The sequence below is a fragment of the Petromyzon marinus genome, unplaced genomic scaffold, assembly GCF_048934315.1.
Source record: "Petromyzon marinus isolate PM22_M1 ecotype Great Lakes invasive population unplaced genomic scaffold, UKy_Petmar_22M1.pri1.0 PM_G_Scaffold_67, whole genome shotgun sequence".
Classification (NCBI taxonomy): domain Eukaryota; kingdom Metazoa; phylum Chordata; class Hyperoartia; order Petromyzontiformes; family Petromyzontidae; genus Petromyzon; species Petromyzon marinus.
In genome coordinates, this window is record NW_027423021.1 from 266,365 (window position 1) to 285,495 (window position 19,131).

Here is a 19,131-nt window from a genome sequence, read left to right on the forward strand (position 1 = left end):
CATAGCGACCTGCATTATCCTAACCACGCCCACTCGCATAAATTAATATGTTTATCTCTCGAATCAGCATAATTTATGCGCATAATTACACTGATTAACATAATTTCGGATAAATTATGCAAATTTTAAATTTCATTTAATTTTCATTATTTTCATCAATTTTCATAACACCTATATATATACAACAGCCCCCATAGGTCTTCTCCATTGGTCGCTCGACTCGCGTAGACCATTCATCCGCGTGGTCCACGTGGTCAAAGAAGAAGTTGGTACCAGCCAAGGCAGCACAACGCCAGTAACACAGACTTATGTTAATGGTCGATAAGAGTGAAGTACAGTACGTCATAACCCACTCATTTCAAATGTTTGCCACATTATTCGTCGCTATTGGTCACATAATGAACTTGGAATTGCTAATGCTGTGCCACCTCAGGTTCTAAGGCAAAGTGAAATGTCTGCTCTGGGCCGGTCAGGGACACCATTTCTGGGATGAAACTATCACATTCACGACACGTGATAAAGCATTTAAGCGGTATGCACTGCTGTAACCTTAGCAGGTACCCACCACAGTCAGTATGCACTGCTGTAGTGAAAGCAGGTACCACCACGGTATGCACTGATGTAATTATAGCAGGTACCACTAGTCAGTATGCCTGCTGTAATCATAGCAGGTACCACCACAGCAGTATGCACTGCTGTAATCATAGCAGGTACCACTAGTCAGTATACCTGCTGTAATCATAGCAGGTACCACCCCAGCAATATGCACTGCTGTTATCATAGCATAAAAAAAATAACGATACTATCATAGAATGTTAACTAAACGAGCATAAATTTTTTACTCATTTAGGATAAACATTCAACTTCATGAGTATGGATAAATACACTAGATTAGCATACAGATTTAAACTAATTAGCATACCAAAATTAGCATTGGACAACCGTTGACCAATCGCTGCACACCATCGCCGGAGACGCTCCCAGGTTTGCCTCTCGACCAATCGGATCGCTGGCCCTCCCCCCCTCCCCACTTTGGCACGCGACGACCAATCAGATCGCGGGAGGACGCTACCATTTTTAATGCCCTACACGCTGAACACCGCGCGCCCATGTGCGTGTGAGTGTTTAGTTTTGTTTTCATTATTTTAATCATTAAAGTTCGCGAGTGTCAAGGTAAGCAACGTTGGCTTTTTTTAAAAACATTTTCTCAAGAGAACCGTTGTTGCTGCTGCTGCTGTTGTTGTGAAAGGCCCGGTACACCCTGAGGCCTTGCCTAGACTAGGACAGCCTTGATGTCACGTGGGTCCACACTCTTTGTGTCTTTCGGTAAAGTCACGGTAGAAAATGGAATTTATTTATTATTTAATTTACTTACATTTAATTTTATACCTACGTTAAATTTAATTTGAAATTCTGATTAATTTAATTAAAATTAATTTTATACCTACGTAATTTTTTATAAATGAATTTTTTTTAATAATTTAAATTCATTTTATTTTATACCTACGTCAAATTTAATTTAAATGTGTAATAAATTAAATTTTATTTCATACGTTAAATTAAATAGAATTTTTTAATAAATTAAATTTATTTTATACCTACGTTAAATTAAAGTTTTAATAAATGACATTTATTTAAATTACATTTATTTTATACCTACGTTAACTTAAATGCTTTAATAAATAAAATGTATTTAAATTAAATGTATCTTATTTCATACCTACACATGTACAGTCATTTTAACTGCTCTGACTGCTTCAAGCTAAGTGCGGCCTGGAAGCGTATTATTAAGTAATACATTTTACAATTACAATTCCTTATAGAGGAACCCCATACTAATGAACTGACTACGTATCTATATATTATTAAAAGACCGCACGCAGATATCGCAAAAGCGGACCCCGTTGTCAATGATATAATTTGATTTACGTACAGCAGTTGCTATATGTACATCATTAAAATTACACCGATTGTAATACGTCACCAAAGACAATTTTAATTTGACCCCCGGGTCTGATCGCGTTAACTGTGCAGGTGGCGGGTCGAGAGGTTACTTGCACGTGTGTGCAGCTTGTTGAATATTGACGTGCGATGACTTGTGGAGAGGAAGAATGATGATGATGGCGATGCAAGTCTTGAAGTCTGACGTTGTTCTCCGAGTCGTGTAGCCGACCGCGTGCGACTTTGGGGATTGCGTAATGTCATTTTAGTTTCCTCTGTGGAACTTTTTATTTTGTCGATTCTAACGATGTAACTAACGTAGGGCGGGCTTGGGAGCGGCGTTGATGATGTGTTTTGGCGTTACACCAACCAGCACCTTTGCATTCAGAAGTTGGAGGTGCTTTGATTGTTACGGCGAGAGGTGGAATCGTCACCGCCATCGTCATGGGTTTAAGTGGGCACGGAGCCCGTCAAGGGAATGGGTAGGTAGAGGAATGGGGTTGGAGAGTATACACAACTTGCATTTCTAGTCATTTCAACAATTTATGGGCATGCGCATCATTAACAGTATCCTGATTATATTCTTAGTTTTTTCGGTAAAGTCACGTTGAAGGGAAACAACAAAATAATAAAATATATATAAAACAATTAAAATTCTCACGACGTTTCGACCATAACTCAAACGGTCGTCTTCAGGTGTGTTGGTTTGCATACATTTATTTTTTTATAAATAAATAAATGCGCCGATTAAAAATAAATTTATGCAAACCAACACACCTGAAGACGACCGTTTGAGTTATGGTCGAAACGTCGTGAGAATTTTTATTGTTTTATATATTTTATTATTTTGTTGTTTCCCTTCAACGTGACTTTACCGAAAAAACTAAGAATATGAATTACTGCAGTCACAAAAGCTTTAAATCAAAAGTATCCTGATTGATGAGCTAAACAAAATCGCAATTGAATCGTGAATCTATTGTCATAAATGAGTCCGAAATATCAATAGTAATGCTCAAAACCGCATTCCTATTGTTATAAAAATAATTGTACCCCGTTTGATGTGTATGGAGATTAGTAATAAATTGTTAATTGAACTACTTTCAAGTTGACGGATTGGAAATAGGAATAGCACTGGCTCACCACGGGGCTTATCGCGTGGTATCTGGGCACTTTATTTGAAGCGTAAACCCCATAGTGTGTGACTACAATTCCTCGCAAGTTGCGTCCACAGAGACAGACAGACAGACAATGACGCTTCTAGGTAAGAGTAAGAAATTAATCTACGTGTCGAGGAGAGACGAGAGAGCCAAGAGGTCACCTTGGGAGACGGGCGGCGCGTCAACCTTAGTCACGTGACTGAAGGAGTGTGGGCGTGCCGTGCGTACGTGTGTGTACTGTGTGTGTGTGTACTGTGTGTGTGTACTGTGCGTGTGTACTGTGTGTGTACTGTGCGTGTGTGTACCGTGCGTGTTTGTGTACTGTGCATGTGTACTGTGCATGTGTGTGTACTGTGCGTGTGTCCTGTGTATCGTGTGTGTGTACTGTGCGTGTGTGTGCACTGTGCGTGTGTACTGTGCGTGTGTGTACCGTGTGTGTATGTACCGTGCGTGTGTGTGTGTACCGTGCGTGTGTGTGTGTACTGTGTGTGTGTACTGTGCGTGCGTGTGTATTGTGTGTGTGTGTACTGTGTGTGTGTACACTGTGTGTGTGTGTACCGTGTGTGTGTACTGTGCGTGTGTGTGTACTGTGCGTGTGTGTGTACTGTGCGTGTGTACTGTGTGTGTGTGTACTGTGCGTGCGTGTGTACTGTGTGTACTGTGCGGGTGTGTGTACTGTGTGTGTGTACCGTGTGTGTGTGTGTGTACCGTGTGTGTGTAACGTGTGTGGCGGTAGTCTAGCGGTTAGTGCGCTGCTCTACAAACATGACGACCCGAGTTTGATTCCCGCTCACAACCAACACCCAGTGACGATTCTTTAGGATATGTTCTTCAAACGAACGGTTGTTTGGGTTGCGTTGTGTTCATTAAAGTTACTTGCAATTCAAATACAGGTGTGTTGTTGGTGGTTGTGATGCCAGACGATAACATTGTGAGGAGCAATGCCTGAATCCTTACCCTTGGGGTTCCTCTAGAAATGGCAAAAATTCACTGAGAGTGGCCACGTGGAGGAGAGGCTGCTACTCTGTACGGAGCTGGACCAGTACCACCATGGATCTCTGTGGCATTCAGGAGATCCAGTGGACTGGCTCTGACTCCAATCATCATGAGGGGTGCAGAGTCCTCCACTCAGGGGGCAGGAGAATGCCAAACAACAAGGAGTGGCTCTTATTCTGAATAAAAGAATGAAGGCGGCGTGGGAAGGTGGCGGCGAGTTGTGAGAAGCTGTAAGCCCCAGGCTACTTTGGGCTCGCCTCCCCATCAACAGGAGGCAGAGAATGGTGGTGGTGGTGGCTGCTTACGCCCCCACCGAAGACGAACATCAGTGGAGGGATGCAGGCAAGCCCGTGGATTCAGATTCCTTCTATGACCTGTCACAGGTGTTAGCTAAAAGTGGCCCCTCGGGATAGAGTCATCTTGTTGGGTGACTTCAATGCCCGAGTTGGTGATGATGCTGGCACCTGGTCTGGAGCGATTGGAAGGCATGGGCCAGATCAACTCAATAACAACGGTAGGAGGCTGTTAGACTTCTGTGCAGCCTGTGGGCTTGTCATTGCCAACACGCTGTTCTGGCATCTGTGCATCCAGACAACATCATGGATTTACGCCGGGTCCAAGCAAGAACATCCGCTGGACTATATAGCAGTGGACCAGAGAATGCAGGCCCATGTCCTTGACACCAGAACCTACAGTGCTGCTGACCTCACTGACCATTAGCTTTTCATATGTAAGTTCTGTGGGCTGGGTAAATCTGTGAGCAGGAGCGAGGTACAATTAAGCTCCCAAGCATTCACTACGTTATAAACAATATTTGCATTCACAAGTCGCTTGCCTAATTGCCCCAGCAACTCGGTGTTTCGTATCGAATCTCATCTCAAACAATCGAAGGGCGCCCCTAAGTGGCAGCTGCCCCTGTGTGGCACAAGGTGGCCCTCCACCGGCCTGCACCTGGCATGATTCTGTCGGTAGGGGGCGATCATTGACGCGTCATCTCCCTGTGGAGTTTCTGGATAATGTTTTGGAATTAACCACAATTTTTGACCGTGACACCAGCATGCAATGGACCTGTGCGTTGTGAGTGACACAATACTCTGTTTGACATCCGCTGTGAAGCAGAACAGCGCATAATGTGGTGAATGTTCCTGGGGTAGCCAGGTGTGCCTGTCGGATTTGAACTTTGAATCTCTGCAACAAATAGAGAATGCGCTACCATATTCCTGGTTCTTTCGGTAAAGTCACGTAGATAGAAAACAAAAAATAAAATAAAAGATTAAAAAATAAAAAAAATGTAATACAAATAACAAGTAAAAATAATACATTTAAAAAAAATTAATTGATGATAAGATGCCATGGTTCGACTGACTCAGATGACTGGCCAATGCAAGACCTTTGCCCTCCACTACACACACACACAGCGTGTACATACACACACACACAGTGTGTACGTACACACTGTACGTACACACTGTGCGTACGTACACTGCGCGTACGTACACACTGTGCGTACGTAGACACTGTGCGTACGTACACACTGTGTGTGTGTATGTACACGCTGTGTGTGTATGTACGTACACTGTACGTACACTGTACGTACATACACACACAGTGTGTACACACACACACTCTACACACAATAATGTCCACGTTGTTGTTGCCGAGTTCACGCACCCAAGGGAGGGGGCAATGGAAAATGAATCTAAATCAACTTAAACTCCATCTCCGCTCTGTGACGTCACCACTCAGCATGACCTCATCGGCATGAAGTGCTAGCGGTGGTGTACCTCGCTAGTGACGTCATGTCACCAAGGTATTCACACTCCCCCAACCCCGTCCACGGCGCTCTTGAGCGTGACGTCACCTCCGCTTGGGTCACTGCCGATATCAATCCAGTGGCAATCCTTATTTGGACAAAGGGTACGCCCAGTGACTAGCGGGTCATTAACATAATGTATTCGTTGAAGCCGTCGAGAGTTTATTGCGACGGGTTCAGCAGCCACGCCCCATCCTTCGACATATGTCCCGGACTCATTAACATAATTTATTCAGTTACAGAGCTGCTCATTGTGGGAGGGGCGTGTCTCTCGCCCCGGAAGTGACGTCATGTTACCTGTTTACCCGCGTGCAGTCGCGAGGGAACAGGAGGCTGCCGATCCGCGCTTGCACTGAAATCCGAGGTGAGAAATTCTCATGGTGGTGGTGGTTGTTGTTGTTTACCAAGGTAGAGCCTCTCTCTCGTAGGGATGTCAGTTAAGTAGCAGCGAGCATGGGAATCGATGTTCAGGTTGGAACTTTACAACGCGGGGCCTAGCCATGCGGGGCCTTGCCTCTTGCCCTCGCCTGATTGCATTCACTTTAATTATCTCGCTTAAGTTTAATTTGTCTTCACCCGGCTCGCCACTTTGTAACTTTTTTATTGTAAATATTCACGCAGTTTTTATTTTCTTTTGTTAGCAGGCCAAGCCCGCTTGAGCTGCTATACCGCTCTTGTTATCAGAAGCGACCTGCCCACAACAACACAAGGTGAGGCTTTGTCAACGTGTGTGAATGTTTTGACTTAAAACTTTGGTGACTGCAGGAATTAATATTCTTGGTTCTTTCGGTAAAGTCACGTAGATAGAAAATAAAATAAAAATAATAAAAAAATTAAAATAAAGCTAAAAACCCACGACGTTTCGATCGCAACACAAGTGGTCTTTATCTTATTGAATTTAATCTGTTATTTTTATTTTCTATCTACGTGACTTTACTGAAAGAACCAACAATACGTGCGTCAATGTATCTATCGGTCAAAGACGCTAAGCGCGTGCCGCTGTTGACTCTGAATGTGTGGAGGGGAACACCTTCACCACGGGGAGAGAGAGACAGAGACACGGATAGCCTCGGCTATGTTGATTGATCCTCGATTCATTACTTGGTGGAGTGAGGAAGAATTAATGCTGAGCAGATGAAGGTGGCCAGGCATGGTTCTGGTCACACCACCACCTGTTTAGTCATGGCAGTGTGTGACAGTGTCAAGTTTGTGTTTGCAGTAAAATCTATTAACTCTATTGAACACGGAGGTTATATCAAAACAATAGTTTTTTTTTGTTTTCCTCTGAAACTCTTTATAAGAATGGAAACAGGAGGCGAACACAGCACACACATTCAGCTGATGTCGGATCTGTTCATCCCAGCATTCAAGGACATCTGAGCCTGGATTCACACCTCTAAGTTGTGATTGAACATTAATTTCTGCATAACACAAATAGTATTGTTTTCAACACCCTTTGCTATGTCAGCTGAATTTAGCTTTCATAAATATTCCTTTTGTAGTCAGACAGCCGAAATTGTGTGCTTAGAGTTTTGGGTTAACATTCATCTTGAAGATATGAAGGCTTCCAGGCATATTAATGACATTTTCCCTCTCATTGTGTGCCCTAACAGCCCGTGGAGAGAAACCCTTCAGGTGCACTCTGTACGTGAAGGCGTTTGCACAGTCAACACATCTTAAAGTACACCAGAGAACACACACGGGAGATAAACCCTTCAAGTTGCAGTGTGTGCGTGAAGGCATTTGCACGTTCATCAAATCTGATGAATTTGGGAAATGTTTTCACTACATCATGAATATATTAATAAGTATAGACGTGTAAGTCACGTGTGCATTCCTCTGTACCTGACGTGTAGATGGTGTGGATATTCTTTTTTTCTGTCTGCAGCTGACGCTTCCTCTACAGAATTGGTCTGATGGAGCAAAGGCAGTCAGCACAGCAGCTCGGTATGACAAGTCAACAATGCGACCAGCGTGCATACAGCACGGACCGGACTGGAAATTTGACACGGCACCAGAGAAGTCACACAGGAGAGAAACCCTTCAAATGTACTGTGTGTAACAAGGCATTTGCTTGGTCATCAGTTTTTCAGAACCACCAGAGAACACACACGGGAGAGAAACCCTTCAGGTGCACTGTGTGCGGGAAGGCATTTACACAGTCATGTAATCTTGTAATACACCAGAGAACACACGGGAGAGAAACCCTTCAAGTGCACTGTGTGTTGGAAGGCGTTTGCACAGTCATCTGCTCTTGTAACACACCAGAGAACACACACGGGAGAGAAACCCTTCAGGTGCACGATGTGCGGGATGGCGTTTACACAGTCATATAATCTCGTAATACACCAGAGAACACACACGGGAGAGAAACCCTTCAGGTGCACGATGTGCGGGATGGCGTTTGCACAGTCATGTAATCTTGTAACACACCAGAGAACACACACGGGAGAGAAACCCTTCAAGTGCAGTGTGTGTGGGAAGACATTTTCAGATTTATCTACTCTTAAAAAACACCAGAGAACACACACAGGAGAGAAAACCTTCAGGTGCACTCTGTGCGGGAAGTCGTTTGCACGTTCATCAAATCTTGAAGTACACCAGAGAACACACACGAGAGAGAAACCCTTCAAGTGCAGTGTGTGTGAGAAGACATTTTCAGATTCATCTACTCTGAATACACACCAGAGAACACACACAGAAGAGAAACCCTTCCATTGCAGTGTGTGCGGGAAGGCATTTGCAGGTTCATCAACTCTTCAAGTACACCAGAGAACACAGAAGCATCAGAAGATCCACAAGGAGTGCAGTCTGAAATCAGCTTGTGAAAGTCAAAGTGCCGCAATGAGCCCATCCCTCATGAAACACGAACCGGACGAAAATCCCAGCTTGGACACTTTTAAAGTTATCGAGGTGAAATATGAAGAGGTGATGGTGAAGAGGGAAGAAGTGATGGTGAAGAGGGAAGAGGTGATGGTGAAGAGGGAAGAAGTGAAGGTGAAATGTGAAGATGAAGATTCAACTCCAAAATCGGACCTTCACATCGACGGAGGCAACGTGAAGCAGGAGGAGAATTCTGACTGTGAGGCAGAGCGAGGCAACTCCCAGCAGTTTGTGGAAGTGGAGGTGTGGGTGGACTTGCTCCTAGACAATACAAAGTCAAATGGAGGCCCGATAGATGTGTACGCTTGAGATGGTCGCTACAATAGATGCACCTTTGTCACAGGCCTTTAATGACAAGAATGTGAAGTTGAACACTCAATTCCTAGGTTCAACCTGCAGAGTAAGAGCGAGCGGCCAGTCTTTGTGGACCTGTGGGTTGGGGAGATCTCTGACCAGGAGCGAGAGCCAATAAGCTCCCAAGCATTCACTATGTTATAGTAATTGCTTTTACACGGTGTGTGCTTAATCGCCTCGGCATCTCCGAGTTTTGTGTCGTACCTCGTCTGAAACACTCGAAGAGCATCCCCAAGTAGCAGCTGCCCCTGTGTGGCACAGGGTGGTGGCCCTGCACCGGCCTGCATTTATTATTTTTTCGGCCTGAGGACGACCGCTTGTGTTACGATCGAAACGTCGTGATCTATTATTATTTTGTCTACCTACGTGACTTTACTCAAAGAACCAAAGAGTATGTGAACAAGAGGCTGTCAGTAGGGGGCGATGATTGATGTTTCATCTCAGTTATGTAATTTGTCGCTAATGTTTAGAATTCGCCAGCATGCAATGGCCTACTCGTTTTGAATGACACAATAGTATGTTTTACATCCACTGTTAAGCAGACCGTGCGTATTTTTTTTCAAATAGCTTCTTAATCAGATGTTATCTGTTGCAGTACATTTCACTGCAGTAATGAAATTTTGTTAAAATGCCTGTCAATAATTCAGAATGAACGCTTGTCTGATTTTGTGTGTACATGCATCATTTCATTTATAAGGGTCAAACATTGAATATGTGATGTTAGGACAAAGTGTGTGTGTGTTTTGGAAGTAACCTGTACAGATAACTCAGGTGAGACCCGTTGTTTTTTGTGATACAGGTCAAACGGTATTTTTGTGTTTCATGAAGCATCTGGAGCAACTCATTGTCTTTGAAATAGGAAGCACACTCTGATCATTCATCAGTTACAAGGCATACCACCTTAAAGCTACACGTAGAGGAGATACATTCTCTGCAACACGAATTATAATTTTGTCTTACGTGTTGACGTAGATTTTGTCGAACTTGGACTAGAAATGCTCCTTGCTGATTAACATCTGGATGTTCACAACCATGGCTTGAAGCAAGCCCCACTGCTGTTGAGACATTGTCCACCAAAACCGGTCCACAGTTGGCTTGCACACACAGTGTACACACACACAGTGTACACACACACACAGTGTACACACAGTACACACACACAGTGTACACACACAGTGTACACACACACATAGTGTACACACACAGTGTCCACCAAAACCGGTCCACAGTTGGCTTGCACTGAATCAATGCTGCAGTAATTATGGACTCGCACGAAGGCCGTGGGATTTATATTTCGTGTTCAACATTCCTTTGTTTCGTGGAGAGACCGATTAAATTAAAGACGTCTTGTCTGCTGATCTTGTTCATATCTGTGTACATCGATATCCCACATTGCTTGCACGTACACACCACACGCAATTAAATCAATAAGAATAAGAACGACTTCCGGGCATTGCGAAGATCGAGGAATCTCTTTCAATGGAGCGAGTTCAGTGTATTCGATTCAACATCTCTCTGTCCCTGTCCGTCTGTCTCATCTGTTTGCCTCTGTGTTTCTCTCTGCCTGTGTATCTCTGTCGTCTCTGTGTTCCTCTTGTCTGTGTCCGCCTGTCTTGTCTATGTGTGTCTATCAGCGTCTATCCAACCGTATTCAACGACTGTCAGTAGCAACACGTGCCCGGTCAACTTCCACGGCCCGCGACTCAAACTTGTTTATCTGTAACTTTCGCACCGGACGTAGCCAACCGTGATAATCTATGGGTCTCTGTGTGTGTATATAACTTCTTTCGCACCATAACTATCCAACCTTGTTAATCTATGGGTCTCTGTGTGAGTCTCTGTGTGTGTATCTGTGTGAGTCTCTGTGTGTGTATCTGTGTGAGCCTCTGTGTGTGTATCTGTGTGAGTCTGTGTGTGTGTATCTGTGTGAGTCTCTGTGTGAGTCTCTGTGTGTGTATCTGTGTGTCTCTGTGTGTGTATCTCTGTGTATCTGTGTGTGTATCTGTGTAAGTCTCTCTGTGTGTATCTGGAACTTATTTCGCACCGTACGTAACCGAACCTGCCCAGGAGGAGCGGCTGGTATCTGTGGAGCTGTGGGCTGGGTAAATCTGTGAGCAGGAGCGAGAGACAATTAAGCTCCCAAGCATTCACTACGTTATAAACAACATTTGCACTCATAAGTCGCTTGCCTAATTGCCTCAGCAACTCGGTGTTTCGTATCGAACCTCATCTCAAACAATGGAAGGGCGCCCCCTAGTGGCAGCTGCCCCTGTGTGGCACAAGGTGGCCCTGCACCGGCCTGCACGTGGCATGAGTCTGTCGGTAGGGGGCGATCATTGACGTGTCATCTCCCTTGTGGAGTTTCTGGATAGTGTTACTGGAATTGCCACAATTTTGACCGTGACACCAACATGCAATGTGCGTTGTGAGTGACACAGTGGTTTGTTTGACATCCGCTGTTAAGCAGACTGCACAGAGGATGTACTTTCTACGGCAGCTGAAGAAATTCAACCTGCCAAAGACTGATGGTGCAATTCTATACAGCGATCATTGAATCCATCCTCACATCCTCCATAACCGTCTGGTACGCTGCTGCCACTGCCAAGGACAAGAGCAGACTGCAGCGTATCATCCACACTGCTGAGAAGGTAATTGCCTGCAATCTACCAACCCTCGAGGACCTGCACACGACAAGGACCATGAGGCGAGCGAGGAAGATTATGGCCGATTTCTCCCACCCTGGACACTCTGTTTCAGCTACTCCCCTCCGGCAGAAGGCTTCGGTCGATCAGGACCCAAACCTCACGCCATAAAAACAGTTTCTTCCCATCTGCTGCTGGCCTGTTAACATTTTATCTACATAATGAAACCTTGCCGATATTAACTATGTTAACCTATTTGTATTTTTTATTTTGAAATTATATCTTAAAGCTATTTTATATTCGATATTTATTCAATTTTATATACTTCAGCCCCTTGGTGTTAGTTAGACTTTTAACCCTTATTATAATAGTAAGACTTGTTTAAAACTTATTTAGGATTTTAGATTCCTATATGTTGAATGTATGCACCATCCTGCCAAAGTAACTTCCGTGTCGGTGTGAACTTTCATGGCGAATACCCTTTCTGATTCTGATTCATTCTCAATAGGAATCGATTCTAAACGCTCTCCTTTTCTAACAATCGATTCTCATGGTAGGTATCCCAATGGGATTCGATTCTATGCGCTTTAAATCCCTGGCTAGATCGATTCCTATGTTATTAGAACAAATCGCCATAATCAATTCCCATGTTATCGAAAATGTATTCGATTCCATTTTACACTCACGACCAACGTCAATTCCAATGCAGTCCCAATGTGGATCGATGCCATCGGCAACATTTTTGACCACTATCGATTCGCATTTGTTATCCCCACAGGAATCGATCCGAGTTTTTAATTTAACATTGAATCGATTTCCTCAGTACGTGACTTGGGTGAGGCGGCCACGTGGCTGCGTGTGGAGTTAATGGCGATGTCGAAACTCTACAAACTTGGCCTACTCTTCCCCTTCATCCTGCCTCTCCTCCTCCTCCACCACCTCGTCACGTGCAGCAGCCACGGTGAGCAGAGCCCGAGGTGGTCGATAAATCGGGTGCCAGGTTGTGTGATTGTGGGGGGAGTGGTGGTGCAGTGGTTAGCGCACTGTGTGGGGAGTGGTGGTGGGTTAGCGCACTGTGTGTGTGTGAGTGGGGAGTGGTGGTGCAGTGGTTAGCGCACTGTGTGTGTGTGGGGGGAGTGGTGGTGCAGTGGTTAGCGCACTCTTGAGTGTTTTTTCCCCATCTGCCCAGCTCCGCTGTTCCCACTGAATGTTCGTTTGGAGTCTCGAGACCTCCTGGCGACCCTTTGCTGGGACCCCGTTGAAGCGGCTCCCAGTGGGGATGGAGGGGATAGACCCCCACTTGTTGATCCTTTCACCATCAACTCGACCACCACGACCACGACCAACTCAACGTTCTTGAATGTTACATACACAGTTCAGAGCAAACTGTGAGATGCTCACTCACTCACTCAGCCACTCACTCACCAACCCACTCACTCACCAACCTACTCACTCACCCACTCACTCACCCACTCACTTAGCCACTCACTCACCAACCCACTCACCCACTCACCCACTCACTCACCCACTCACTCACCAACCCACTCACCAACCCACTCACACACCCACTCACCAACCCACTCACTCACCCACTCACCAACCCACTCACTCACCAACCCACTCACCAACCCACTCACCCACTCACCAACCCACTCACCCACTCACTCACCAACCCACTCACCAACCCACTCACACACCCACTCACCAACCCACTCACTCACCCACTCACCAACCCACTCACTCACCCACTCACTCACCCACTCACTCACCCACTCACTCACCAACCCACTCATCCACCAACCAACTCATTCACACACACACGTCTCTCTCACCCACTCGCTCCTCACCACCCTCACCACTCCTCCCTGTGTCTCTGTCTGCGCAGCTTCAGACGAGCCCGCTGGCAGACCGTCTGCGCTTCCACAACGGAGACACGGTGCGACGTCTCCTTGGCGCTGGACGATCCCTGTGACCGCTACCTCCTCCGTGTGAGATTCTCCTTCTCATCCTCGCCGTCGCGATCCTCACGTTGGGTCGCGGTTGTGGTCCTGCCCTTGATGGAAAGTGAGTGGCACGAGATTGTACATATGCCTGTGTCTCTGTGTGTGTGTCTCTCTCTCTGTGTCTCTCTCTCTTTCTGTGTCTGTCTGGTGCTCACTAACAGCACTTGCCCCAGGCTACAAGGAGGATCTTTGTCATCTTTGTCTGTGTGTGTCGCTGTGTATGTCTGTGACTGTTTCTGCCTGTGTGTGTGTCTTCGGCTCACAAGGGGAGATCACACAAACTCCACTCGCTCTGTAGGACAGGGGGAGATCACACAAACTCCACTCACTCACTTTGTAGAACAGGGGGAGATCACAAAAAGTCCACTCACTCACTCTGTAGGACAGGGGGAGATCATCCAAACTCCACTCACTTACTTTGTAGGACAGGGGGAGATCACACAAACTGCACTCACACTGTAGAACAGGGGGAGATCACACAAAGTCCACTCACTCACTGTAGAACAGGGGGAGACCACACAAACTCCACTCACTTACTCTGTAGGACAGGGAGAGATCACACAAACTCCACTCACACTGTAGAACAGGGGGAGATCACATAAACTCCACTCACGCACTGTAGGACAGGGAGCGATCACACAAACTCCACTCACTCTGTAGGACAGGGGGAGATCACACAAACTCCACTCACTCTGTAGGACAGGGGGAGATCACACAAACTCCACTCACTCTGTAGGACAGGGGGAGATCACACAAACTCCACTCACTCACTCTATAGGACAGGGGGAGATCACACAAACTCCACTCACACTGTAGAACAGGGGCAGATCACACAAACTCCACTCACTCACTCTGTAGGACAGGGGGAGATCACACAAACTCCACTCACTCACTTTGTAGAACAGGGGGAGATCACAAAAAGTCCACTCACTCACTCTGTAGGACAGGGGGAGATCATCCAAACTCCACTCACTTACTCTGTAGGACAGGGGGAGATCACACAAACTCCACTCACACTGTAGAACAGGGGGAGATCACACAAAGTCCACTCACTCACTGTAGAACAGGGGGAGATCACATAAACTCCACTCACGCACTGTAGGACAGGGAGCGATCACACAAACTCCACTCACTCTGTAGGACAGGGGGAGATCACACAAACTCCACTCGCTCTGTAGGACAGGGGGAGATCACACAAACTCCACTCACTCACTCTGTAGGACAGGGGGAGATCACACAAACTCCACTCACTCACTCTGTAGGACAGGGGGAGATCACACAAACTCCACTCTCTCCGTAGAACAGGGGGAGATCACACAAACTCAGCTCTCTCTGTAGAACAGGGGGAGATCACACAAACTCCACTTAGTCACTCTGTAGGACAGGGGGAGATCACACAAACTTCACTCACACACTCTGTAGAACAGGGGGAGATCATACAAACTCCACTCACTCACTCTGTAGAACAGGGGGAGATCATACAAACTCCACTCACTCTGTAGAACAGGGGGAGATCATACAAACTCCACTCACACACTCTGTAGAACAGGGGGAGATCACACAAATTCCACTCACTCTGTAGAACAGGGGGAGATCACACAAACTCCACTCACTCACTCTGTAGGACAGGGGGAGATCACACAAACTCCACTAACTCTGTAGCACAGGGGGAGATCACACAAACTCCACTCACTCTGTAGGACAGGGGGAGATCACACAAACTCCACTCACTCTGTAAGACAGGGGGAGATCACACAAACTCCACTCACTCTGTAGGACAGGGGGAGATCACACAAACTCCACTCACTCACTCTGTAGGACAGGGGGAGATCACACAAACTCCACTCACACTGTGGAACAGGGGCAGATCACACAAACTCCACTCACTCACTTTGTAGAACAGGGGGAGATCACAAAAAGTCCACTCACTCACTCTGTAGGACAGGGGGAGATCATACAAACTCCACTCACTTACTCTGTAGGACAGGGAGAGATCACACAAACTCCACTCACACTGTAGAACAGGGGGAGATCACACAAACTCCACTCACGCACTGTAGGACAGGGAGCGATCACACAAACTCCACTCACTCTGTAGGACAGGGGGAGATCACACAAACTTCACTCGCTCTGTAGGACAGGGGGAGATCACACAAACTCCACTCACTCACTCTGTAGAACAGGGGGAGATCACACAAACTCCACTTAGTCACTCTGTAGGACAGGGGGAGACCACACGAACTCCACTCACTTACTCTGTAGGACAGGGAGAGATCACACAAACTCTACTCACACTGTAGAACAGGGGGAGATCACACAAACTCCACTCACTCTGTAGGACAGGGGGAGATCACACAAACTCCACTCACTCTGTAGGACAGGGGGAGATCACACAAACTCCACTCGCTCTGTAGGACAGGGGGAGATCACACAAACTCCACTCACTCACTCTGTAGGACAGGGGGAGATCACACAAACTCCACTCACTCACTCTGTAGGACAGGGGGAGATCACACAAACTCCACTCTCTCTGTAGAACAGGGGGAGATCACACAAACTCAGCTCTCTCTGTAGAACAGGGGGAGATCACACAAACTCCACTTAGTCACTCTGTAGGACAGGGGGAGATCACACAAACTTCACTCACACACTCTGTAGAACAGGGGGAGATCATACAAACTCCACTCACTCACTCTGTAGAACAGGGTGAGATCATACAAACTCCACTCACTCTGTAAGACAGGGGGAGATCACACAAACTCCACTCACTCTGTAGGACAGGGGGAGATCACACAAACTCCACTCACTCACTCTGTAGGACAGGGGGAGATCACACAAACTCCACTCACTCACTCTGTAGGACAGGGGGAGATCACACAAACTCCACTCACTCACTTTGTAGAACAGGGGGAGATCACAAAAAGTCCACTCACTCACTCTGTAGGACAGGGGGAGATCATACAAACTCCACTCACTTACTCTGTAGGACAGGGGGAGATCACACAAACTCCACTCACACTGTAGAACAGGGCGAGATCACACAAAGTCCACTCACTCACTGTAGAACAGGGGGAGACCACACAAACTCCACTCACTTACTCTGTAGGACAGGGAGAGATCACACAAACTCCACTCACACACTGTAGGACAGGGAGCGATCACACAAACTCCACTCGCTCTGTAGGACAGGGGGAGATCACACAAACTCCACTCACTCACTCTGTAGAACAGGGGGAGACCACACAAACTCCACTCACTTACTCTGTAGGACAGGGAGAGATCACACAAACTCCACTCACACTGTAGAACAGGGGGAGATCACACAAACTCCACTCACTCTGTAGGACAGGGGGAGATCACACAAACTCCACTCACTCTGTAGGACAGGGGGAGATCACACAAACTCCACTCGCTCTGTAGGACAGGGGGAGATCACACAAACTCCACTCACTCACTCTGTAGGACAGGGGGAGATCACACAAACTCCACTCACTCACTCTGTAGGACAGGGGGAGATCACACAAACTCCACTCTCTCCGTAGAACAGGGGGAGATCACACAAACTCAGCTCTCTCTGTAGAACAGGGGGAGATCACACAAACTCCACTTAGTCACTCTGTAGGACAGGGGGAGATCACACAAACTTCACTCACACACTCTGTAGAACAGGGGGAGATCATACAAACTCCACTCACTCACTCTGTAGAACAGGGGGAGATCACACAAACTCCACTCACTCTGTAGGACAGGGGGAGATCACACAAACTCCACTCACTCTGTAAGACAGGGGGAGATCACACAAACTCCACTCACTCTGTAGGACAGGGGGAGATCACACAAACTCCACTCACTCACTCTGTAGGACAGGGGGAGATCACACAAACTCCACTCACACTGTGGAACAGGGGCAGATCACACAAACTCCACTCACTCACTCTGTAGGACAGGGGGAGATCACACAAACTCCACTCACTCACTTTGTAGAACAGGGGGAGATCACAAAAAGTCCACTCACTCACTCTGTAGGACAGGGGGAGATCATACAAACTCCACTCACTTACTCTGTAGGACAGGGAGAGATCACACAAACTCCACTCACACTGTAGAACAGGGGGAGATCACACAAACTCCACTCACGCACTGTAGGACAGGGAGCGATCACACAAACTCCACTCACTCTGTAGGACAGGGGGAGATCACACAAACTCCACTCGCTCTGTAGGACAGGGGGAGATCACACAAACTCCACTCACTCACTCTGTAGAACAGGGGGAGATCACACAAACTCCACTTAGTCACTCTGTAGGACAGGGGGAGACCACACAAACTCCACTCACTTACTCTGTAGGACAGGGAGAGATCACACAAACTCCACTCACACTGTAGAACAGGGGGAGATCACACAAACTCCACTCACTCTGTAGGACAGGGGGAGATCACACAAACTCCACTCACTCTGTAGGACAGGGGGAGATCACACAAACTCCACTCGCTCTGTAGGACAGGGGGAGATCACACAAACTCCACTCACTCACTCTGTAGGACAGGGGGAGATCACACAAACTCCACTCACTCACTCTGTAGGACAGGGGGAGATCACACAAACTCCACTCTCTCTGTAGAACAGGGGGAGATCACACAAACTCAGCTCTCTCTGTAGAACAGGGGGAGATCACACAAACTCCACTTAGTCACTCTGTAGGACAGGGGGAGATCACACAAACTTCACTCACACACTCTGTAGAACAGGGGGAGATCATACAAACTCCACTCACTCACTCTGTAGAACAGGGTGAGATCATACAAACTCCACTAACTCTGTAAGACAGGGGGAGATCACACAAACTCCACTCACTCTGTAGGACAGGGGGAGATCACACAAACTCCACTCACTCACTCTGTAGGACAGGGGGAGATCACACAAACTCCACTCACACTGTGGAACAGGGGCAGATCACACAAACTCCACTCACTCACTCTATAGGACAGGGGGAGATCACACAAACTCCACTCACTCACTTTGTAGAACAGGGGGAGATCACAAAAAGTCCACTCACTCACTCTGTAGGACAGGGGGAGATCATACAAACTCCACTCACTTACTCTGTAGGACAGGGGGAGATCACACAAACTCCACTCACACTGTAGAACAGGGGGAGATCACACAAAGTCCACTCACTCACTGTAGAACAGGGAAAGACCACACAAACTCCACTCACTTACTCTGTAGGACAGGGAGAGATCACACAAACTCCACTCACACTGTAGAACAGGGGGAGATCACACAAACTCCACTCACGCACTGTAGGACAGGGAGCGATCACACAAACTCCACTCACTCT

At 46.8% G+C, this 19,131-nt stretch overlaps 1 protein-coding gene and 1 long non-coding RNA gene across 2 annotated transcripts in view; one reads left to right on the plus strand and one right to left on the minus strand.

Annotated features, from left to right (window-relative positions):
- Positions 1–19,131, minus strand: part of LOC142920117 (uncharacterized) — a 470,991-nt gene that overhangs the window by 139,251 nt on the left and 312,609 nt on the right. The gene's annotated exons all lie outside the window — the stretch shown is intronic.
- LOC142920105 (uncharacterized) overlaps positions 12,605–19,131 on the plus strand; it is a 69,237-nt gene continuing 62,710 nt past the window's right edge. Inside the window, exons 1-3 of the mRNA XM_076062573.1 lie at positions 12,605–12,747; positions 12,976–13,174; positions 13,672–13,850. Coding sequence (XP_075918688.1) covers positions 12,654–12,747; positions 12,976–13,174; positions 13,672–13,850 — 472 coding nt within the window. The 5' untranslated portion in view covers positions 12,605–12,653. The remainder of the gene's footprint in view (positions 12,748–12,975; positions 13,175–13,671; positions 13,851–19,131) is intronic.